Here is a 25,026-nt window from a genome sequence, read left to right as displayed (position 1 = left end):
CCTAGGGGAGGAGATATGAGGATCTCCTTCTAAAATACTAAACAAAGGCCTTAACTCAGCGGAAGGAATCTTTAAAAAAGGTCTGAGCCAATTAATATCTCCCAACAGCTTTTGAAAATCATTTAAGGTATGGAGGTGATCTCTTCTTATCTCTACCTTTTGGGGCACAATCTTATCTGGGGACACCACAGAGCCCAAGAATTGTCCTGTATCAGAAATTTGGACCTTTTCTGTGGCTATCTGTAAACCCCACTGACTTAAAGTTTTAAGTAGAAAAGGATATGCCTTTTGTAGCATGGTAAGGTCTTTATGGCACAGGAGGATGTCATCCATGTAAAGGAGCAAAATTAAAGAGGGGAATTGTTCCCTCACTGGCAAAAGAGCTTCTTGCACATAAAGTTGGCACATTGTAGGACTATTGGACATTCCCTGTGGTAAGACCTTCCATTGATACCTCTTATTAGGTTCCATGTGATTAATAGAGGGGATGGTAAAGGCAAATCTGGGCCTATCTCTTGGACACAAAGGTATAGAAAAGAAACAATCTTTAATATCTATAATAATTAAATTCCAGCCACGTGGTAAGGCGGAAAGTACAGGGAGACCCCTCTGTACTGGGCCAAATAAGTTCATTTGCTCATTAATGGCTCTGAGGTCATGGAGCAGTCTCCACTTTCCTGACTTTTTCTTAATTACAAAAATTGGAGTATTCCAAGGTGAGGTAGATGGCTCAATATGGCCTAGTTTTAATTGTTCCTCTACCAGTTGAATCACAGCTTCTAGTTTTTCAGAGGATAGGTGCCATTGAGGAACCCACACTGGGTCCCCTGTTTTCCATGGTATGGGTCGTGCTGCCCCAATGGCCGCTAAGGAAAACCCAGACCCTGTCTGTCTTGGTTTCCATTAGGTGAGATGGGCTCTATCCTTCCCTGTTCTTGATGTCCTAACCCTTTTCCTTCTTTATAACCCATCTTTGCCATGATATTTTTTGCTTTAGCTGAATACCCTCCCGATGGGGCGTTTTCATTGGACAAAATAAGGCCCAAATGCTGCATAATATCCCTTCCCCAGAGGTTAACCGGGAGTGGGAGCACATAAGGTATGAATTTCCCTTGCTGCCCTTCAGAGGATTCCCACGTCAAGGCAATGGAGCTTATAGTGGGACATGATTGATATCCTAGGCCCTGTAATGAATGAGATGACTCTGTGGTGGGCCATGCTTTGGGCCACCAATGTGTAGAAATTATACTTTTATCTGCTCCGGTATCAAGGATGCCTTCAAACTCTTTTCCGTTGATCTTAAGGCGGAGCTTAGGTCTATCATTTAAAGATACAACCAAATAGGCAGAATCATTTCCTGAGGAGCCCATTTTCTTTATCTCAGGTCCTGCAGATTTTTCCCTGGTATTATCAGGGAGGAGCAGCAGCTGAGCTATCCTATCTCCTTTACTAATAGAAAAAACGCCTTTAGGGCTTGAGCACAGGACCTGTATTTCAGGGGAATGTTGACAATCCATAACTCCAGGGTGGACTACTAAGCCCTGCAAGGTGAGTGAACCCCGGCCGAGAATAAGGCCCATGGTTCCCGGGGGCAAGGATGGTATAGGCTCCACTGGCACCGGCTGAATACTCATTTGAGGCATTAATAGGAAGTCGGAGGCGGCACGCAGGTCCACCCTTGTGGGTCTTCCTGGGTCGCCTCTCTGACTGCTTCCTGGGTCCTGACAAACCGGTTCCCATATCTTTGAGGGCCCTGGGACCGAGGGCCCGATGACCCGTTTTTTGGCACATCAGTTGATTGACTATCAGGTGGGGGAAGGACTCTGCCCTTTATATCCCTCACAGAGCGACACTGGTCAGCTCTATGATAACCCTTGCCACACTTAGAGCAAAGAGTGAGAGTCCCTCCCTGTTTATCTGGAGCTCTGCAATCTTTCTTAAAATGCCCAGGCTTTCCGCAGTTAAAACATGTCCTCTGATTATTTCTGCCCATGGAGCGGTTTTGGGATTGAAGGATGGCAGCCGCTAAACCTGCATTGCTGAGAGGTCCCCCAAGCTCTCGACAGACCCTGAGCCAGTCTTGTAAGCCTTTGTTCTTTCTTGGGGCTATGGCCGCTCGGCACTCCTTTGTGGCTTGCTCATAGATTAGCTGTTCTATCAGAGGCGCAGCTTGCTCTGAATCTCCAAAAATACGCTCTGCTGCCTCTGTCATTCTGGCCACAAAATCTGAGAAGGATTCCTGAGGTCCCTGGACAACTTTTGTTAATTGACCAGTGGTTTCACCTGCTCGAGAGAGCGCCTTCCAGGCCCTAATAGCCGTGGAAGAAATCTGGGCATAAGCTCCCCAATGGTAGTTTGTCTGATCAGCAGAATAAGCTCCCTGACCCGTTAACAAGTCAAAAGTCCAATCTCTCTGCTCTGGAGTCAAAGCAGCTGCGTTTGCTCGGGCCTGCGCTTGTGCAGCTTCGTGCCAAAGCGCTCTCCATTCCATATATTTGCCCATACTAGGGAGAGCGGCTTTTACAACCGTTTGCCAGTCGGCAGGAGTTAGTGCCATGCCGGCGAGCCTGTCTAACTGCACCAAGGTAAAATTAGCATTGGTTCCGTATTTACGGACCGACTCGGCAATTTCTTTAATTTGTAAGTATTCTACCGGAGCGTGGACACGCCCACCCTCGGCTCCTTCAAAGACCGGAAATGCCTGTTGTATTTTCCTTTGTTCCTCTCTGGGAATGAATGAGTCTGCGCACTGCCTCTCTGCGCACTGCCTCTCTGCGCATCTCTCTGCGCATTGCTGACGCACTACGCAGGGCGGGGACTCCGCATAGGGCGGACCTTGAAGCCGACTGCCCTGAGGCCAATCAGCAAACTGGCCTTCGCCAGCCGCTTTTGGCTTCCTTAACTGATTAGCTAGCACTTTACCTGGCTGGTACCCTTTTTTCTCATAATGAGCTGCTTCTTCCTCCCAGTCTGTTTCTTCAGAGGAGAATTCTTCATCTGCTTCAGAGCTACTAAGAGCTGGCTCCCCGAGCCCATCCAGCGATGAGCACAGGCTCCTTTTCCTAGAGACCTCCGCTAATTGATCTTTCTTCTTTTCCCTTTTTCCTCTTTTTCTTCTAATCTCTCTCCAGGTATTCTTACCTGACCTAAACTTTTCCTCGGGTTCAAGACCCTTGGAAAGGCCTGTATACTTATTTTGTGTACCATATTTTCTCTTTGCTCCTACTCTCTCTCCCCGCTTTACTTCTGATAGATTGTCCTGAATTTCATCTAGAATCCGCCCTGCCTTAACCACTTGATAACATGTGAAAAGGAACAAAAGGGCTTCTAACACTAGAAAAAATTCAAGGCCAAACATATTCCACTTTACTTCTGATAGACTGTCTTGAATTTCCTTAGAAAGTTCAAGGCCAGGCTTACCTCGTAAAGCTATACTTACGGATACTCTCGTTCCCCAGCTGAAAAGTTCTGAATTCATACAGTTGAATCCTTCTTAACAGTCTGCTTTACGGGAACCTTTATTACCGCGACCCGCAGTTCTGGTTCTGGAATGAGGGATCTTCCTTGCGCCAGTCCCGAGTTTTTTCTCGTCCCGGAATTCGGCACCAATTGTTATTAGATGCGTTCTCACGACCGGCCAGGAAGAACACCACAGACCAGAATCTTCTGCGGCAAAACTTTATTGCTTACATCTTCAGGAGCCAGAGTGCAAAAAGCAAGAGAGAAAACGAAACCCCGTCCCTATTAAGGAGAATTTTCCTTCGCCTAGGACGTGTCACTCCCTGATTGGCTGCAGCCCATCGGCCGAGTTGACGTCACGGGGAAGGCAGAGCACATGGAGTAGAGAACCACCCTCGGCATATGCGCAGATTATTTGTTTACCACTTAGAACACAGCTGTCAGCGCCATCTTGTAACGGCGAATGTGGGCGCGGCTCCCAACAAAAAAGGCCACCAACAGATTGGGCAAGGATCTTTACCAATCCTAAATATGATAGGGGACTAATATCCAATATATATAAAAACTCAAGATGTTGGACTCCAGAAAATCAAATAACCCTATTAAACAATGGGGTACAGAGCCAAACAAAGAATTCTCAACTGAGAAATACAAAATGGCTGAGAAGCACTTGAAAAAAATGTTCACCATCTTTAATCATTAGGGAAATGCAAATCAAAACAACCCTGAGATTCCACCTCACACCAGTCAGAATGTCTAAGATAAAAAATTCAGGTGACAACAGATGCTGGTGAGGATGCTGAGAAAGAGGAACACTCCTCCATTGCTGGTGGGATTGCAAGCTGGTACAACCACTATGGAAATCAGTTTGGTGGATCCTCAGAAAATTTGACATAGCACTACTGGAATATCCTGCAATACCTCTCCTCGGCATATATCCAGAAGATGTTCCAACTTGTAATAAGGACACATGCTCCACTCTGTTCATAGCAGCCTTACTTATAATAGCCAGAAGCTGGAAAGAACCCAGATGTCCCTCCACAGAAGAATGGATACAGAAAATGTGGTACATTTACATAATGGAGTACTACTCAGCTATTAAAAACAAAAAATTATGAAATTACTAGGCAAATGGATGTATTTGGAGGTTATCATCCTTAGTGAGGTAACCTAATCACAAAAGAACTCACATGATATGCACTCACTTCTAAGTGGATATAAGCCCAGAAATGTAGAATACCCAAGATACAGTTTGCAAGACACATGAAACTCAAGAAGAAGGAAGACCAAAATGTGGATATTATGTTCCTTCTTAGAATGGGGAACAAAATAACCATGGAAAGTGTTACATAGACAAGGTTCAGAGAAGAGCTTAAAGGGATGACTATCCAGAGACTGCCCCACTTGGGGATCCACCCCATAAATAACCACCAAACCCAGACACTAGGCAAATGCCAACAAGAGCCTGCTGACAGGCAACTAATGTAGCTGTATCCTGAGAGGCTCTGCCAGTACCTGGCAAATACAGAAGTGGATGCTCACAGTCATCCATTGGATGGAGCACAAGGTCCCCAATGAAGGAGCCAGAGTAAGAACCCAGGAGCTGAAGGGGTCTGAAGCCCCATAGGACAAACATAAAAAATTTTTTTTAAGTTCCAATACAGTTTGGATAAATTAAAAAGCAAAATTTGAACATGAGAATTAAAGGTTAAAAGATCATTAAAATGTAGACTATTAGCTGCCCCGTTATATATTTTTTGTTGTGAACCTCGACTTTAATTAATGGCTAAGCCGTCTCTCCAGCCCATGATGACCTTTTCTATATAACGTCTGCAACTCATATGTGAAACCTACCACTAGAAAAGCTTATGAAATCTATTTCAAAACAGATGACTAAATACATATGCTTTTATTGAGTTCTTATATATAAATTAACCACAATAATAAACAGTTCCATATGATCCAATAAAATAATACTTGACACATTTATTCTCTGTCAAAAACTTTCATTGTTAGGAAGCAGAGCCAAAGGTAACTGGATGTTTTTTTATGGTTTTTTAAATTCAAATGTAAGAGTATATATGCTACCATTAAAATGGAATAACAAACACAATAATACAATGTATGCTAGCTATTTGGGGGAGTAATGTAACAATATTTTTCAGATATCGAATTTAATAATAATATGAGCTTATATTTAATGCTTCTTAGGCAAGTATACATTCTTAATATAATTACTTAAATGTATATTATCTAAATACATATATGTATTCAGAGTTAATCTCCAGTTTCCTAATTTTTCTTCTGTTTTTCAGGAGGCTTGTGAAGTGGCTCAATAATGAACTGCCTGTAAATCTTCGAGTACCAGAAGTAGCTCAGAACTAGAATGCTGATGAATGTGAGCATCAGGACAAAAATGAAGGCAGCTACCAGGTAGACACTTGATCTGGAATAACAACAACAAAGGAGCCATAAGACAGTCACTCTCCATGTTCTGCCTGTTAATCTACTCAATCCCACTGTCTTAGAACAGCTCCCTCCCTTGCTGGTGGCAGAAATGGAGTAAGAAGCCCCAACATCACTCCTCAACATGGTTAAATAGCTTTCCCGAGGCTTCCCAGGGAGACCTTGTGTGATCAGCTGGAGAGAAGGAAGCATAAAAGGACCCCTTGGAGTGGTGCAGAAGATGGACCCAAGAGTAGATAAGAGTCAGCCAGTGAAGCCTTGCAGAGGAGGAAGTGGCTGTGGTTGAACAGTGTTTTAGGGAAGGAAAGACATGTATGCAAGGCCATGGACACATGAAGAAGCAAGGAGGACCTCCTGGGTCATTCTGGAATGTAACCTAGTTCTGTGTGGCTGCAACTGTAGAGCCTGCAGGACAGTGTGGGTAGAAATGAGGAGAGACAGCCAAAGGCACTGGGGATGGGACTCAATGGCAGAGGCCTTGTCTACCAGGAATGAGGTCCTTGGGTATGCTTTCCAGCACTGAGAGAAAAATGGAAAAGGAAAAAAAGACATCCCCGCCCCCACCTGCTGTGAGAATTTTGTTTTGTGTTGTTTTTTTAAAAAGCAAAACACAGAAATAGAACTATGCTTTTGTTTTAATCACAGGTGTAGAATGTGGGGCTACTTCAGATTGACCACAGTGCTGCCATTTTGGGATGTTTGGAATTCTGGGGACTTTTCAGAGGGTATATAAATGCTAGGACCCTGAGAGTTTGGTTGTGGTGGGTTGTAGGTTGGTTGTGGTCTATTAAGTAGTCATTCACAAAGAAGAGGACGAGGAGAAACAAAAGAAGAAGAAGAAGGAAGAAGGAAGAGTAAGAGAAGGAAGAGGAGGAGGAGGAGGAGGAGAAGAAGGGAGGAAGAGTAGAAAAATAAGATATACTGATGGCAAAGATCAAACTTGCCCCAAGGAACTTGATGCAGGAAATAGTCTTAATGATAACATTGCCCTCCCCCTGTCCCCTTTATGCTTTTTTTTTCTCTCTTGTATCTAGTGTTAGGGGTTAAAAGAGTGGAAGAAAAGGAATCAAGAAGGGTAGATGAAGAACTCACAAAGTAGCCAATGTCTATCTAAATACCTCCCCCTAAAACCAACACTCCCAGCCCCAACTAAACAAACAGAAACCAAAACAGGTGGGCATGCATCAGAAAAGAGAAAACATACAGTAAGAAAGAGTTGGAGTTTAGGCAAAGAGCAAGTGGAGGAGTTTAGTGGGTATGAGACAGGATGGGAGAAGGACATGATGATGTGGGTGAGGAAATGGAGAGAAGGGATTAGTCCAAGCTATATTCAAAAGTCTCAGCATTTGTTAACAGGCGACATTCCAGGAAGGCAAAAGAATAAGGAGAACTGCCCACTCTGGGCATTGTCAGCATGAAGATGTTGTCATCACTCACTGACACAAATACAGAGGGATGGGTGGGGACACAGGGAGACATGGCCTTAGTGTGCTTCTTTGCTGGCCTGGAACTCCTGGGCTCAAGTGAACCTCTCACATCTGGCTACGGAGTATAGTGAGCTACCCTTCCAGTCTTATGGCTTGATTACATGGCTGGTGGTAACTGAGCATTTGTGATTGTGTGTGAGAGCATGCATATGTGTAAGAGTGTGAGTGTATTTGTGAGAGAACAGGTGAGCATGTGTCTGACCGTGTGTATATGAGTATATGAGCATGTGTGTAAGTATGTGTATGACTACGTGAGCGATTGTGTATATGTATGAATGTGTACGTGTGAGTGAGTATATCTGTGATAGCACGGAAAGGAGTGTATGTGTGTGTGAGCATGTGTATGTGTGATTGTGAGTGTGAGTATTTGGATATTGGAAGCTACTCTGTGCTGAGGGCCCTTCACTTCAGGTCTCTTCATCTGGGATTCTGTGGAGGCACCTCCTACGAGAGGGCTTACATTTTAATCCAGACACTTAAGGGTTGTTTTCTACTTGAGGTCTCAGTGTCTGCTTGGAGCAGATCGCTGTACTGTTACTTTCTCTGGGCCTGCAGTTATCTCAGTGTGATTCTTCTCCTCTGTGACCAGGCAAAGGGTTGTCTTTTGAACCATGATCAGCATAGACTTTCTACCAGGCATTGTGCTAGATGTGGGGACCAAGAGTCCTAGGCCAGCCTGGTTTACGAGATTTTGTCTCAAAAAAGCCAACACAGGAAACAGAATAAAACAAGCAAACAAAGAAAAACTGCCCATTACCTGGGAATCATTCCTAAGCTCTCAATCGCAAAAATAGTTGTTAGGTTACAGAAGCTGCAAATTAGAAAAGGCAGTATTAAAGATTAAGTTAAAGGTGTTTAAAATATCCATATCTATGCTTGTGGGAAGCCACATATGCCATTACAAGGTGGTGCTGGCTACCGCTGGCCACCATGCATAAGTTTGGGTAAACAACTAATGTGTACATATGTTTTTTGCGGAGTCACTGCCTGGCCTGGGCATGTTAATGAGGTTCTGTGAGGTACTGAGAGCATAAACAATCAGATGTGAGACATGTAAATGAAGTGCTGAAAGCATAACCAATCGGGTGTGAGACACGCCTCTCCTAGGCCTTTATAAGCAGCACCAGTTCTGGGCTCTGGGTCTTTTCTCCTCTGCAATCAAGCTCTCCCAATAAACGTGTGCAGAAGAATCCTGTTGTGGCGTCTCTGCAATCAAGCTCTTCCAATAAACGTGTGCAGAAGAATCCTGTTGTGGCATCTGCTTTGCTGGTGAGTCGGGCGCTCACAAGTGATGCCGAAAACCTGGGACGAGACATCTTCAGGCACGAAAGAAGACCCCCTGTTACAGGGAGGATTCAGAACTGCATCACGGGGAAGGAGCGGTCAATGAAGTGTTCCTGCAACACAGACTGTTGAGAAGGATTCAACTGCATGGATTCAGAACTCTTCAGCTGGGGAAAGGTGGTACCGATAAGTAAAAAGAAATTAATGTCAGTCTCTGAGAGGTATGCTTTCCTATGGAATAGATCTGGTAATTGTCGCTGGGGTTGTGTTGCTTGCTTGCTTTCTTGCCTTGATATTATGCCATTGCCTTAATTGTCATCGCTCTGGGGAAGAGTGTATCTGCTGGGAATAATTTCACGTAGATAACACTTTAGTCCAGGACGATCATGGGTACTGGCCAGTCTATGCCATTAGTAGGGCCGGTGCAAGCGTTGCTCAAAGAACAGGGTTTAAAATTTTCTGAAAGTACAGTGAGCGGGTTTTTAAAAGCTATAGACAGACTTGCTCCTTGGCTTGCCTCCACTGGGTCGCTGACGCTACCTAGTTGGAAAAATAAATTAGGGGGAGATATAGCGAGAGAGGAAGCAGACGGGAAAGTGAAAGCAGGAACAAGACCGTTATGGAAATTGATTAAGGCTTTTATTCAGGACAAGAAATGTGAACTAGCTGTTAAGGAAGGGCAGCGACTTTTACAGGAGCAACAGGAAAAGTATGTCAGAAACAGAGAGATATGAAAAAGAAGGCGCGTGCAGAAAAATAAGTAATATAAAAGACATAAAAAGAGAAAAGGAAAAGAACCTAAAATATAAAGATACAAAAAATAATAAAGATACAAAAGATAATATAAGATATAAAGATACAAAAGATAATATAAAATATAAAGATATAAAAGATAATATGAAAAATGAAGAACAGAAAATTAAGTCAATTTACTCTCCTCTCGAGGACTTTGACTAAAGAGGCAGCCTTCATCAAAGGCTTAAAGATAGCTCTCAGGGAAAGAGGAGTAACTATTAGAAGCAGCCACTGTGCAGAATTCCTAGAAGAAGGAGAAAAAATGAAAATAAGCTATTTCAGAGCTCTCCTAGGGACAGAAGGAAAACGGGAGATGTCCTGCTTCCTCTCTGGCTCCTATGGAGATATTCTTAGCTCTGGTTAGGATATCTGTGTCCCTTTGAGACATCAAGTCCTATTTCCTGTCTGTCTAACATCTGTTTTTGGTGCATCAAATTGTCCATATGTCTGTCAATTCATGTTTTTTTTTGTTTGTTTTGTTGTTTGAATGATTGTTGTTCTGTGTTTCATGTTGAAAAATATAATTGGTTAAAACTTTATCTGCTGCCTGTCCATCCTTTCAATTTGCACAGCAGAAACTGATAAGTTAGCTGCACTGTGGCTGGGAATCAAGTACAGCTGAAAAAGCCCTGCTGAGGGTCAATTGCAAATGGAGCTCATAAAGGGGCAGGCAGCCTTTTACTTGTAACAGAAAGTTAGCTTAAAATTGGAAACTCAGGGTTGGAGTCATTCTAAACAACATGAACGAACCCAAGAAAACAGATCATATGCAAAAGCAGTGTACAAAGGGCAGAAAGAGTAGGTTTGAAAAGAAAGTACATATCTTTAGATTTGGATAATCGTCCCACTTTACAATTATAAATAGAAGGAAAAACCTTTCAAGGTATAATGGATACAGGAGCAGATAAAAGCATTGTTTCCAGTAATTGGTGGCCTGCTTCTTGGCCTGTTAATCAATTGTCACATAGCTTACAAGGATTAGGATATGATGCTACCCCAACTATAAGTGCAAAATTCTTACAATGGAAGGATAAAGAAGGAAGGACAGGGCTTTTTCAACCTTATGTGCTCCCTTTACCTGTAAATCTATGGGGAAGAGATGTGTTGTCAGCCATGAACTTTATACTGACTAATGATTACTCTCAGAAAAGCAAGGAAATGATGAAAGCAATGGGATATATACCTGGACTGGGTCTTGGAAAAAAATTACAAGGTAGAATTTCATCAGTTGAAGCCACAGAAAAAGCAGATAAGAAAGGGCTGGGTTTTTTCTAGGGGCCGCTGAGGAACCTTTGCCCATTCTGTGGCATACGGAGGATGCGGTGTGGGTGCCTCAGTGGCCTTTACCCTCTGAGAAGTTACCCCTACTTTTGTTGTAAAGAACAAGTCAGGTAAATGGAGATTGTTACATGACCTACGAGTCATTAATGCACAAATGCAAGTTATGGGTCCTGTACAAAGAGGACTCCCCCTACTCTCAGCTCTACCTAAGGATTGGAGAATTATAGTAGTAGATTTTAAGGATTGTTTCTTTTCCATTCCATTAAATAAGAAAGATAAACCTAGATTTGCATTTACCCTGCCTTCTATTAATCATATGGAGCCTGATAAAAGGTATCAATGGTGGGTATTACCCCAAGGAATGGCAAATAGCCCTACCATATATCAGTTATATGTAGGAAAAACTTTGCAACCAGTTAGAGATAGTTTCCTCTCCTTAAAAATTTGTCATTATATGGATGATATTGTGATTTGTGGACCTGAAGAAGAAAGTATACAGCAGGCTTATGGCTTGCTTAATGAAACTTTAAAAAATAATGGCTTGATTATTGCACCAGAAAAGGTACAGCAGTCTAATGTTAGTCATTTTTTAGGAGCCACTATTACTTTACGGTGTGTCACCCCACAAAAGATTAGTATAAGAAAAGATCATTTAAAGACACTAAATGATTTTCAAAAATTATTAGGAGATATAAATTGGATTAGACCTTATTTAAGAATCCCTACTTCGGAATTAAAACCTTTATTTCAAATTTTAGAAGGAGAATCACATATTACCTTATTGAGACAATTAACACCTGAGGCTTCTGATGTTCTTAGGAAGGTAGAAAGAGCTATCCAAAAAGCACAGTTAAATCATATAAATGAGCAAGAACTTTTGTACCTATGCATATTAAGAACCATAAATTTGCCAACTGCTGTGTTATGGCAAGATGGTCCTTTAGTATGGATACATCCACATATATCCCCTAATAAGACTATAGAGCATTATCCCACCATGGTGGCAAATATGGCCCATAAAGGTGTAAAAAGTTCCATTACTCACTTTGGAAAAATGCCTGATAGCATAATTATCCCATATACTGCCACACAAATACAAATATTGTGTGCTACTATAGATGAATGGGCCATTCTTAGATGCAGTTATTCTAGTTTCCTTGATAATAATTATCCTAAACATACTTTATTACATTTTATGTTATTGCATCCAGTGATATTTCCAAAGGTAATGGCTAATACCCCTATAAAGGGAGCCATTGATATTTATACAGATGGATCCAAAACAGGAATTGGAAGTTATGTGATTAATGAAAAGGCTGTAAGGTTGCAATTTACACCAGGAGCTCCTCAATTGGTAGAATGGTTGGTGATTTTAGAAGTTTTTAAAAGATTTCTTGTGCCCATAAATATTATCTCTGATTCTGTTTATGTGGTTAATGCTGTATTAGCATTAGAGACTGCCGGAAATTTTAAGCAGTCTAGTCCAGTATTTGAAATTTTGATGAAAATACAAGATTGTATTTTGATGTGTGAGCACCCCTTTTATATTCAACATATTAGAGCACATACATCATTACCTGGACCTATGGTTAAGGGAAATGCAATTGCTGTCAGCCACCAGAGATATGGTTTTCCTATCACAAAGTTCTATAGGAAGTGCTAAGAATTTTCATCAACTTTACAATATGTACATGTGTCCATCGATACCAGTTCTGGTGTCTTACATGCCTCTCCATTGACAGGGGAAAAGAAGTTCATGTCATATCCCACTGCTTAGAGGCTTGGGCCGCAAGGGGTAAGCCCTTGCTGCTAAAGACAGATAATGGTCCTGCACATACTTCTTCTAAATTTACTCAATTTTGCAAACAAATGCAAGTGAAACATATTACTGGGTTGCCCTATAATCCACAGGCCAAGGCATCATTGAAAGAGCCCATCGATAGAGGCTATGACACCAAAGATGGCTCTATCCCTTACAATATTTACTCTTAATTTTTAAAAATTGGATGATGCTGGAAGATCACCAGCCGAAAGGCATGGACAATAGCCTCAATCGCCCAATAAAATGGTCAAGTGGAAAAATGTCCTTGATAATAAATGGTATGGCCCGGATCCCATATTAATCAGATCCTGGTGAGCTATTTGTGTTTTTCCGCAGGGTGAAGAAAATCCACTTTGGGTTTCGAAGTGACTGACAAGGACCATGAAAGATCAAGATGAATCCCAAGATGATCCTGTTATTCTTACTCCTGACGATTGAGACAGGGATAAGTATACCTTTGTGGGCCATAGTAAGATCATGGCCAGTACCTTTACTGGTACATTCCAATTCTTCTACCTTGCCTTTGTTTTTTTTGCAACGGAATGTTTTTTGGATGTGCCTTGTACACAACAAACTCAAGAGCCACGGGTCTATAATAGTATGAGTTTTCATTTAAATTATACACTATGCTTTGTGCATAATGTAGATAAACCTTTTACACCCTGTATGTTTTTAAAGAAAAAGATTATCTCTAATTGGGCAGATCCCATTAGCCAAAATAAAGTGAGCTCAGGAGTGTTGTTTAATGCTTTAACGCAAGTTGTTCAAGGATTGCAGTCAGGCTCAGGTGATGTTGGAAATAATGTAACTTCACCTATAAGCATCACCACTATTATGATAAAGGGAAATGTGACTATTATCACGATGGCCTGTTGGCAATGCTACTGACGAGTTTTCATTTAAATTATACGCAGCATGCCTTGGTGTCATCCGGACCTCGCATTTCCTATAGTTTTTTCACCTTGTCAATCAAAAAATTTTCCTTGGAAAGAAATAGCAAAGGGTTTTGTTTTGTCACCTCCACTAGATTTTGCTGTAATGAATGATAAAGGAGATGCTACAGGGAAAGAAAATATTTGGCCATATTACCAATGGATTTTAAGTAATGAGGCAGGTGTTAGTACCAGTTTGTCAGCCTTTGCATTGCTGACGGGAAACTTTTATGAGATATTGAATGTTTCTGCCACACTTTCCAATACCTCTGCTTATTTAGATAATGTGACATCTAATAGAGTTATCAGAAATATGACTACTTCTCCATTAGAAGTTTGTGTTAATCCTCCATTTTTCTTTATATTGGTTGAATTTTAAAATAATACAGAATGGTTAGATTGTACAAATGTCACTTGTCTTTTGACTCAATGCTGGAATGAAACCAAATTCTTAGCCTTAGTGGTACATCTACCAACCTTTGTCCCTGTGCCTGTTGAGGCAGATCCAGAGAAGTTCCCAATAATGAGTCTTGTTCGGCAAAAGAGAGGTTTTGGAATCACAGCTGCCATTGTTACAGCCATTGTGGTGTCCGCAGCATCAGCGGTTACCGCAGGAATTGCTATGGCCAATCAAGTTAATACTGCTGACACCATAAGTCAGATAGCAGAAAAAACGTCTGAGGCATTGCTTATCCTGCAAAGGGCAGATTCTTATATCGCCTCAGGGTTAATGTTAGTGAATCAGAGAGTGGATATTTTACAACATAACATGGAACAGATGATGGATGTCATACAAATGAGTTGTGTGGCATCAACTCCGCATGTGTGCATTACTCCCATTAGGTATATTAAAAATTCTTTTATTAAAAGTACAGATTTATCGAATTATCTGAAGGGGACCTGGTTGCAGGAGCTGGAAAGGTTGTAGACGAAGCTGCAGATACAGATCCTGAACCTTAATGGAACCAGAGTGGAACCAGTGACCCTTGGAGACTTTACCTCTTGGCTTACCTCTGCATTTTCTTACTTTAAGGAATGTGTGGGAGTGATTTTGTTTGGTGCTGCCATATGCTGTGGACTGGTGTTCATGCTTTGGTTGGTTTGCAAATTCAGAACCCAACAAAAACGTGACAAGGTGATTATAACTCAGGCACTCTTAGCCATTGAAAATGGCGCCTCCCCTGAAGTTTGGTTATCTATGCTCAAGAATTAGTCGGCATCTGAGTTCTCTGCTTTTGCACCCCACAGATTTATGGATCCATTGCACTGGGATGAGAGAGACTCAACGATCATTGATCAGCCCTTGCACATTGTAGGGTGATCATGATTTCCCTGCTAATTCATTCCCTTAAAACTTAGCTGGCCTCTTTTGTAGAGTTCACCCTAGGCCATTTAGCAGTTACTGTCACACAGCCCTGCGGTTTCCAGAGACGGGCAACTTTCCTCATGCACTGACCAATCTAAGACACGGGGCCTGGTGGCAATAGGGTTACCCTATGACGGGTAAGGCTGTGACACTAGAGGAACGACCTAACACAGGAGCCATGGCAGATGGACATAATTGCATAGGCCTAGTCCAGCTTCCTTTTATTAAAACAAAAAGGGGGAGATGTGGGAAGCCACATATGCCATTACAAGGTGGTGCTGGCTACCGTTGGCCACCACACACAAGTTTGGGTAAACAACCAATGTGTACATATGCAGTAAAGTTTTTTGCCGAGTCACAACATGGCCCGGGCATGTTAATGAGTTTCTGTGAGGTACTGAGAGAATAACCAATCGGGTGTAGATATGTAAATGAGGTATGTTAATGAGGTTCTGTGAGGTACTGAGAGCATAACCAATCAGATGTGAGACATGCAAATGAGGTGCTGAAAGCATAACCAATCGAGTGTGATACACGCCTCTCCTAGGCCTATATGAGCAGCACCAGTTCTGGGCTTGGGACCTTTTCGCGTCTGCAATCAAGCTCTCCCAATAAACATGTGCAGAACGATCCTGTTGTAGTGTCTGCTTTGCTGGCGAGTCGGGCGCTCACATATGCTCACAATCAGGTCATATGGAACCTTATTAAGGTGTCAGTTTCTTGACAAGGACACAGCAGACATGCATTTACAGGACAGTTATCGTTTTTTACAATGCAGCATCTTCAGGCCATTGTGAGAGTCCTCAGAGGTTCTGTCCTCACAGCATTACACACTTTGGGTGGTAGTTTTCAAGGCAACAGTCATAATGACTTTAAAAATACCGACCAATCATAAGTATCTTCAGAGGTATAACACAGTGAACCATTGCATGCAGAGGTGCTGTTTAAATGAGCATTTACTATGCGCCTAGTGTGCAGAGTGTATACATGCTCTATGTTAGTCCTCACAAGAACCCTTCCTGCCAGATGAGGGAGCTGAGGCTCAGGTCTTGCATTGCTATGGCCAAACTCCCGATGAAAACAACTAGAGGAAGAAAGGGTCTGCTTTGGCTCACACCTCAAGACATACAGTCTATCATGGGGAGGAAAGCATGACAACTGGTCACAGCTGACCCACACGAGGAGGAGGAGGAGGAGGAGGAGGAGGAGGAGGAGGGGGGAGGAGGAGGAGGAGGAGGGGGGAGGAGGAGGAGGAGGAGGAGGAGGAGGAGGAGGAGGAGGAGGAGGAGGAGAGTGATGAGTGCTGTGTCCAGCTCACTTTCCCTTTTTGTCCAGTAGTGGACCCTAGTCCATGAAGTTGTACAGCCCACATTTTCAGAGAGGGTCTTCCCTTCCTCAATTAACCTAATCTAGAAAAATTATTAGAAGACATGTCCAGAGACTTATCTCTTTGGTGATTCTGAATCCTGTCATGCTGACATTATCAGTCATGCATGACAAAATGTAAAGACTGTTTAAAGAGGTCTGCTGAGGTGAACTTCTTAGATTTCTGTTGCTCTTCCACCTTCAGGCAGGGCCCAGAAGAAACTGTTTGTGACAGCACTGAGACTGTTATCAGTGTCCGAAGCCAAGTAGAGTCCCGAGGTCTCAGGAAGGGGACTCTGCGATAGGAATGGGCTCTTCCATTGTGTATGGTATCAAGGAAAAGCGAATTGATTTATAATTTGAGCAAGGAAGTATGGTTACCATGAGAGATAATGCTACTCAAGGGACTGGGTATGGATCGTTGATGTTGGACCCTCTTTGTCTCTCATGACAAGGGCTGGGGTTGTAGCATAGTGGTAGACAGCTTACCTAACATGTGTGAGGCCTCAGCTCAGTTCCAGTATTGCACAGACATAAACAAATGAAGTTAAATAAATAAAATCAACAAGGCATACCTGAAATGGGACCTCACAGGAAGAGGCACAATGGCGACATGGCCAAGCATTTGGCATAGAGAGCTTACTTTCTGGATTGAAGTACTTGTTTCCTCAAAAGGAGACAAAAGTCTGCCAGGACCTGCCTTCTGCCAAAGTCACCTCTAGCTGGAGAAAGTCTGCTCCAAAGGTGAGTGTCCCATAGGCCCAAAGACTTTTCCCTGTCTCAGAACAGTTCTGCCAGGCACCCCTGCTCCAGTGTCCCTGTGAAATCAACTGAAGGCTTCACCGGGACTGGAGTTACCTGTTTCCCCCTTTCCCTGTTCTGACTTCCTTTACTTCTTCTAGGGCATTTTAAAATTAACCTCATGAGGGTTGCTGTCCTTTTCTTTTTCCTCTGGAGTTAGGACTAAACTTAGATACAAACTCCATCATCTTCCCACTCACTGTCATAGCTTGTCTCATCTAATCTCTGTCTGCTAGTCTGTCTGTCTGTCTGTTAAACCCTTTTATATCACTAAAATTATTCTCCTATTTCCTATTTCCAGGCTTATCCAGGGTTGTGGAACATGTAAGAACATGTAAGAACAGGCGATCATAATTTTATTAGCTAACCCCCATAGCACCCATGCCGCCATTGTACCACTGTGGGCATAGCTTGTCAGGCTCACAGTGTTTTAGAGTGCTGCTGACATTGCCACAAGCAGCCTGTATAGCACCTTCCAGTAATATGAAAGTTAATCAATAGGGAGGAAGCTTCCTGGTCAATATCAATTTGATTTCTCTGCGTCCTGTGGCCAAAGTGTGTGGGGTCTTCAGCTTTAGAGTCTAACTATCCAGTTCTTCTGGGTAAAGAAAATCAATGACAATAGGTTGTATTCATTTGGGGTCTCTAGGTTGTCCCTGATCATACAGCTCAAGGAGAGGTATTCAAAACCTAGCACTGGGCTTTTTATTGGGCAAATTATGGCTTCATTAAGGAGCATTATACCCTGAGTAGGGGCATCTTCAACTAAACTCACATATGTTTATAAACATTAACATATATTTATATATAGTGACAATATATTATATAAATTATATACTTTTATATGATTATATAATTTTAATAATTATATATATTTTATATATAACATATATATACGGGTTGGAGAGATGGCTCAGCGGTTAAGAGCACTGAATGTTCTCCCGAAGGTCATGAGTTCAAATCCCAGGAAACACATGGTGGCTTACAACCATCCGTAATGAGATCTGACGCCCTCTACTGGTGTGTCTGAAGATAGCTACAATGTACTTACATATAAATAATAAATATTTATTTTTTAAAACCATATATATATATATATATATATATATATATAAAATTTGTCTATGTGTTCATGAAGTTTCTAAATGGCCTTTTCAAAATCGTCAGTGTTAGTTATTGTTTTCCCCACCTCCTCTGCCTTATCCTTCTGCCCCTTGCCACATTTAAAACTCCTTCTCCTTTCCACCTTTCTCTCACCTGGGTTCTATTATCCCAGCGTCATTAAGACCACCCCTACCCTGCCTCCCACTAGTTGTCCCATTGTACTTTTAGGCCCATGCCACAAGAAGAAATGCTGTCTGGTACTGTAAATCTGGCCAAGAACCTCTGGTAGGGAAACATATCTGTCTCAGGTGTGAACTTATGACTATTATCTTGCTGAACAGACATAGTACTGAATGCCTTCTAAGTTGTATATCTATACCCATAGATTAGTGCAGCACTCAGACCTGAACACAGATGTTTGTGCAGTGGATGACAGTTAATAAAGAAACTTATTGTCACAATGCAGAAAATAACTGTCTGTGGGGTGATCAGCCACAAATAAGACATCTATATCATATTCCTTTCCACCAAATCCAGAGACTGTTGAGGAGGGGAAGAGTCAAAGGACAGGAAGTACTGTCGATGTAACAGGCACGCTATACATACGAACTCACGGCTGCTATGGTTGTCTGCATAAGGTCTGTACAAGATCAAGACAATCAACATTTCATTATGGGGAGAAGAGAAGATCTATGAACAGTTCATGGCTTCTGAGGGAAGGAGAGCCAGTTTCCTTTAATGGTATGGCTCCAGTTGGTTAACTACAGTGGGGTAAATTGACCCACACCCATGAGTATGCAGGTAGCACAAACTGGATTCAGTGGGCCAGCTAAGGAAAAGAAAACAAAGACATGACTGTGGAGCAGGGTTAGAGGAGGAAGCAGGGCTTGGGTCTGGAAGGAATTAGGATGATTATGATCAAAATCCATTGTATGCATGTGTAGTGGCTATTTGTGGTTGCCAACTTGACTATATGTGGAAGGAACTACAGTCCAGAATTTGAAGGCTCACCTGTGATCCTAATCTGGAGGCTGGGAGATATAAGTTTCTGACCTGGATCTTGGCATTGAGATCTTGAGGTTTAGTGGCTATGAATCCCAGAAAACTAAGACAGGAAGATCTCTGAGTTCAAGGTCATCTGGGACAAAGCAAGTCCCAGATCCAGGCATGGTGGCACAGACCTGTAATCGGGGCCACACCTTCTGCTGGAGATCTATATAAGGACATTGGAAGAAGGAAGATTTGCTCTCTTCTTTGCCTGCTTGCCTTGTGAGACTGAACAACTGCTAGATCCTTGGACTTCCATTCACAGCTGCTGCTGCTGCTGACCATTGTTGGGGAGTTGGGCTATACAGACTGTAAGTCATCAACATATCGGCTTACTATATACAGACTGTGACTCTACAGAACCCTGACTAATATAACATGTATGAAATTACTAACAATGAGTAAAAAATATGTTAAAAAGTTTACATGGCCATTTTAATAGTTGAGAATCCTATGTACTGATTGTCCAAATATTAGCTGTCAGCACCCATTACATGGACTGTCTTAGACATGCCATCTCATTGCTGGTCCCCCAGCACCTTCCAGGATGCAGGCTACTTCGTCTGCTTGATCAGCTATTAATCATTTCTCATGGCCTGGATCCCTTGTGGCTTTTACACTTATCCATTTCTCTGGGATTATTTCACTCTTGAAGCCTGATTTCCTTATAGTTTGTTATTTTTGAGAATCTCTTCCAGACTGTTCTTGAACTCCTGGGATCATGAGATCTAGTGGACTCGGGCCCTCAGAGTAGCTGGGATGACTGGCTTGTACTTCCATCAGAATGGTCTGGATTGTCTCCTTACATTGGCAAGAGTCCCTTTGTGCTCTGACATTACATCATGCATTGCTGTGCATCAGTTAAGCTGCCCATCACCTATGAACAGGAGAGGTTCCTTTCCTTAAGGCTTCTCCTTGCTTGTGAGGAAGCATTCTCTTCCCTGTGGGCAGGGCTGGGAGATGTGCAGCTCTCAGAACTCCTTTGGAAGGAAATCCTCTCTGTTGCCCTTCTTAAGAACTTTCAGCCTCCTTGGAAATAAATACACTGGAGGCTTACAGGCATAGGAAAATCATAAATCTCTTAGTTTTGCTTTGGTCTTTCCATTCATCAGTCTGTATCCCAAAACTACCTAAGTCATCAGTGAGCCTTTTAGCATACCAAAAGTCACATCTTCTGGGGGGAGGAGGGTGGCAGTCAGGTAATGTTTGTTTGCCAGGTAATAGAGGGAAGAACTCAGATCTCAAAAGATAATGTCACATTACTAGACTATTACTCAATCCTCCAATATAATCATTACTAATTGTTCCAGTCCACACTGTATTTTATGAATCTGTCTCCCCCAGGGCCAAGCACATGATCTCATGGGCTTTCATTTCCTCTGCTGTCTTATAGAGCTAGGAGGGAACCCAGGGCCCAACACATGATAGGTGTGATGCTTGGTCTTCATTGTCAGGCTGACTTCATTTTGAGTCACCATGGAAACACACCTTCTGGGACTATCTGGGAGGCTGTTTCTAGAAGTGCCTGACTGGGGAAGACCCACATCAAACCCACTCACATGGCTCACACAGTTGCACGGACTGGGTCTGTGACTGGGAAAGAATTGAGCCTGACCGCCATTGCTCTGTGCTTCTGACTGCAGTTCTTCCCTAGCCGCTTCCCTTTCCCCTCACTATGCTTTTTCTACCACAGTAGATTTTACTCACAAGACTTTGAGCCACAATCCATCCCTCACCCATTATGTCCTCTCTTGTCAGATGTTTGGTCATGTCAACAGGAAAAGTAGCCAATATGTATGTCAAGGGGACAAAATACCAGAATGGAATTTCAAACTGAGTGATCCAATTACTAGGTGACATGAGATGTCCTGCTTTTATAGCATGTTTGCTGATTGCTAGAAAATAAAAATGAAACTTATAAATAACAAGAGTAACAAAAATGAGATATTTAGATGGCATCAAATTAAACCAAAAGGCAAAAAAGGCAAAAAAAGAATCATAAGGGGGAAACTATCATCTTATTCTTACTTAAAATGTTATTCTTACCTATAGTTTGGATCCAAGATCTTCAAGCGATACACATACATTCCAGCATACGTCATGGGCCATTTTATGTGGTTTTTATTAGAATAGTTTAGAATCTCATATGGTTGGCCTAGGTCTCCTGGCTTCCCAATAGCATAAGAAAAACAAGGCCTATAGTTCTGAGTACAAGCAAAGACAGAAAAAGGTTATTTCCAGACTTTAATACAATCTGATTCATATGATGTATGAGAAGTCTTGTGTATTTTAATTTTATGTGTATGAGTATTTTTTTTTCTGTATTCAAGTGCACCACCTAAAAACACTACCTGTGCAGGTCAGAAAAGGGCATCAGAACCCCCACGAACTGACATTAACAGGTGCTTTTGAGCTGTCTTGTGGATGCTGGGAGCAAAAACCAGGTCCTCTGTTAAGAGCTGGTGTTCCTATCCGCTAACCATTCTCAACAGCCCCAGATTCTCATACATTCATTTTGGAAACATCCTTAAGAGATGGATGGTTACACCTTTCTACTTGCAGCTGCAGTAGCAGAGAATGCCTGGCAAATCCCCTACCAGCCCTCACCCGTGGTTCAGAGAGGACCTTCTGGGGGATCCCTCACTTAGTCCAAGATATGTGGGTGCAGGAGCTCAGTTTAGTTTTCAGAAGGGATTACAGCTGAGAATGGTGCCCATGTTTCAGTTTGCTATGGATATAGTCATAGTAGCAGGGCAGAGATCCAGCCCTGTGGGTGTACATGTGAGTGAGGAGTGACAAAAGGTTCATGGATTTTCAGTAAACCAACTTGGAAATGTACACTATGGAGGGTGTGGTGGTACACACTTTAATCCCAGCACTTGGGAGGCAGGGGTAGCTATATAAGTTTGAAGTCAGCCCAGTCTATATAATGAGTTCTAAGATACCAAGGGCTATGGAGAGAGACTCCCTCCTGGAAAAAGAAAATCCAAAATATTTTCTGGGTCAACAGTGGGCTATGAGAATTCTTGTTTACTGAGTTGGTTAATACATGGAGCCATGAACTTGATTAAAATAAAAGCAGACATTTGCACTATGCCTGGGAACTGAATATCTGCCCATCACCTGATTTCCTGGTATCACTGTGTTCATTTTCCTAGAGAGACATGGGAATATCTTTGTTCTTTCTAATTTTCTCCTTTGTTATTTTTTAATATGGAGGATGGTATTTAATATGGAGGAGCAATGGTTGCTCCTCTTCCTGTCTTCCATTTGATTCATTCTGTCATAGTATTGGGCTGCCTGGTTATTATTATCTTTTCCCTCTCTTTCTGTATTCTTTTTTTTTTTTCATTTTTAAGCCATCACTTTGTCACCTACCTAGTCTTCAAGAAAACAAATCTCCCCTAGAATCCAGATCTCACTCCATTTCTACTCAAGGAGTGCTTTGTCTAAGATTCTTGTTCACATTCAGAGACTCAAATCCCATCCTGTATCACAGAAAAAATCAGCCAGCCCTGCAGTGCCCACCCACTCCCTATCTATTCCAACACCAACTTCAAGAACCTGCAGAAATGCCACTTTTCCTTTCAGACATTTGTCTCTGACAACTTAGAGTTCCAAGAGCTACTTCTCAGAAGCAGAGCTGGCTCAGGCTGTCCTTCCTTTTCACATGGTAGACCGAGGATTGAGGGCCTGAAATGTTCCTTCCAGAATCTTCGATGGTTGTAAGCTACTTCCATGGTTTCCAAGGTATAGGGCCAAGGCCCAAGTTAAGCAATGTCACCTATATCTGGGGACTTTTAGAAACGTGACTTTAGAAGCTGGTTTGTAACCCAGATGCTTACATAGTTCACACATTGTCCTGGATTTAATCTCTAGTGCTGGGAAAAGAAGGGAATGGAAAGGTGGGGAGGAGAGGAAGGGAAGGGAGAAGAGTGGAGCAGAGTAGTGGGAAAAAGATAAGAGGGGGTGCAAAAAATTTTGGACCTTGCTTCATATTTACTGAATTAGAAATTTGGGTGAGACCAAGTTGCCTAGCTCAGAAGTAGTGTTCAAGTCTCCTAAGCCATTTAAATCAAAGTGTTTGCATCAAGATTTTGTTACTCTGAATGTCAAATTTAATCTTTTTGTTTTTGTTTTGTTTTTTTTTTAAATAGGGTTTTTCTGTATAGCCCTGGCTGTCCTGGAACTCACTTTGTAGACCAGGCTGGCCTCGAACTCAGATATCTGCCTGCCTCTGCCTCTTGAGTGCTGGGATTAAAGGGATGCACCACCACCCGGCTTTAATCCTTTTCTTACCTGAGGCCCCCAGACATCATCCAGTGGGATGCCAGGGTTTTCCTCTATCATCGCGTCCCACGTCTGTGCTTCATTTATACAACCATTCTGCCAAAAGATGGCAACATGCCGTTATGGAGAAGTCTTTGCATTAGCTTATGTTTGAGCATCTAATATATCTTAATGGCACTGGAAAATTTATCTTCCTCAAGAAACCCTTACATTTAAATATAGTGCTTTTCTTTTTCACTACTTAAACCAATACAGTTTTAAACACTGGGGAGGCTCAATTCTGTGGCCTTGATTTTGTTCACACACTGTACCACAGCCACTGCGAGGACCCAGTTGAATAAACCCTCACCTCTGACAACCAACATCCTACTATCTACTGAGACTTTTAACTAACTATATAATATTTACAAGTGAAATAGTTCAGTATTTTGTGTCACCAAACTTGCTTGCCTTTATTTAGTAAAACATCTTCAGGGGCCATCCTTGATCTAGCATTTATGAGAATTTCCTTCCTTTTGACAGCCTGTGTGTGTGTGTGTGTGTGTGTGTGTGTGTGTGTGGTGCGTGTGTGGTGCGTGTGTGTGTGTGTGTGTGTGTGTGTGTGTGTGTGTGGTGCGTGTGTGTGTGTGTGTGTGTGTGTGTGTGGTGCGTGTGTGTGTGTGGTGCGTGCGTGTGCAAGAGCATGCTGCTGGGTGAATGTAGATGCCAGAGGACAGATAACCTGTGGGTTCCATGCTTTTTCCATATGGAATCTGAGGGGATTGATTTCAGGTCCTTCAGGCTTGACAGTTAGATCTCTGTCACCTGATGAGCCATGGTCTGAAACTAAAACTGCTGGATCATATGAGAACTTGTGTAGAATTTTGTGAAGAGTTACTGGACTACCTTCCATAGCACAAATCCATCCTTTTATTTTAATTCCCTTTTAACTTGAAAACAACCAAAACCATGCAAAAAACAAAACAAAACAAAAAAACCCACATTGATGCTAAAACAAACACAATAATGAAAACCTTCCTACTCCTGATTCAAAACATAACCCAGAAAGTCTCCAGGAGCCCTACAAGCCTCTCAAAGTCTCCACAGCTTCCTCATGTAGCCAATAACTGCTGCCCTGGCTTTTCTAGGCTCCATCCCTCACAGATCTTGAGTTCCGCATCAGAATGTGCATCCCTGCACACTGTGGTCTCTGCCCTTAACACCTTCCGATTCATCCACCTTTTCCTGGCTTTCCCACAAGACTCCCCTCTTTCCAGATCCTTACAGCCTTGGCTGTTGTAAGTAGCTCTGTCAATGTGGTATGCAAATCAACCCTGGAGAACTTCCTTTCCACTCTTTTGAGCACGCAGGCATGGAGGATGAGAACTGGAGACTGTGCTTTGAGTCTCTAGTCTGCACCGTACGTTCCCCAGGGTGGAGGTGCCGTGCTCTTTACACCCCAGCAATGTGAGTCTGCTTTTCCCTCCATCACCAACCCGTATTGCCAGTTGTTTATTTTTATTCTTGCCATGCTAGTGTATGTGAAAT

At 42.4% G+C, this 25,026-nt stretch overlaps 1 protein-coding gene across 9 annotated transcripts in view; it reads right to left on the bottom strand.

Annotated features, from left to right (window-relative positions):
* Window positions 1–5,349: 5,349 nt before the first annotated feature.
* Catspere2 (cation channel sperm associated auxiliary subunit epsilon 2) overlaps window positions 5,350–25,026 on the bottom strand; it is a 189,553-nt gene continuing 169,876 nt past the window's right edge. For 3 of the 9 annotated variants that reach the window (NR_160909.1, NR_155538.1, NM_001368822.1), the window contains 4 exons: window positions 23,509–23,595; window positions 21,256–21,413; window positions 8,170–8,223; window positions 5,352–5,905 (listed from right to left, as the gene is read on the bottom strand). Coding sequence is in view for 7 of the 9 variants with exons in the window: in NM_001368822.1 (NP_001355751.1) it covers window positions 5,752–5,905; window positions 8,170–8,223; window positions 21,256–21,413; window positions 23,509–23,595 (453 nt within the window). In the remaining 2 variants the exon portion in view is untranslated. Of the gene's footprint in view, window positions 5,906–8,169; window positions 8,224–16,155; window positions 16,572–18,192; window positions 18,992–19,465; window positions 21,105–21,255; window positions 21,414–23,508; window positions 23,596–25,026 lie in introns of those variants that run through there. The other 6 variants (XM_030255583.1, XM_017321748.1, XM_017321742.1 and 3 more) reach the window with 5 other exon arrangements.

This window comes from Mus musculus, chromosome 1 (genome assembly GCF_000001635.26).
Source record: "Mus musculus strain C57BL/6J chromosome 1, GRCm38.p6 C57BL/6J".
Taxonomy (NCBI): Eukaryota; Metazoa; Chordata; class Mammalia; order Rodentia; family Muridae; genus Mus; species Mus musculus.
The sequence above is the reverse complement of the archived record's forward strand: the minus strand, read 5'-3'. Positions and strand labels throughout refer to the sequence as shown.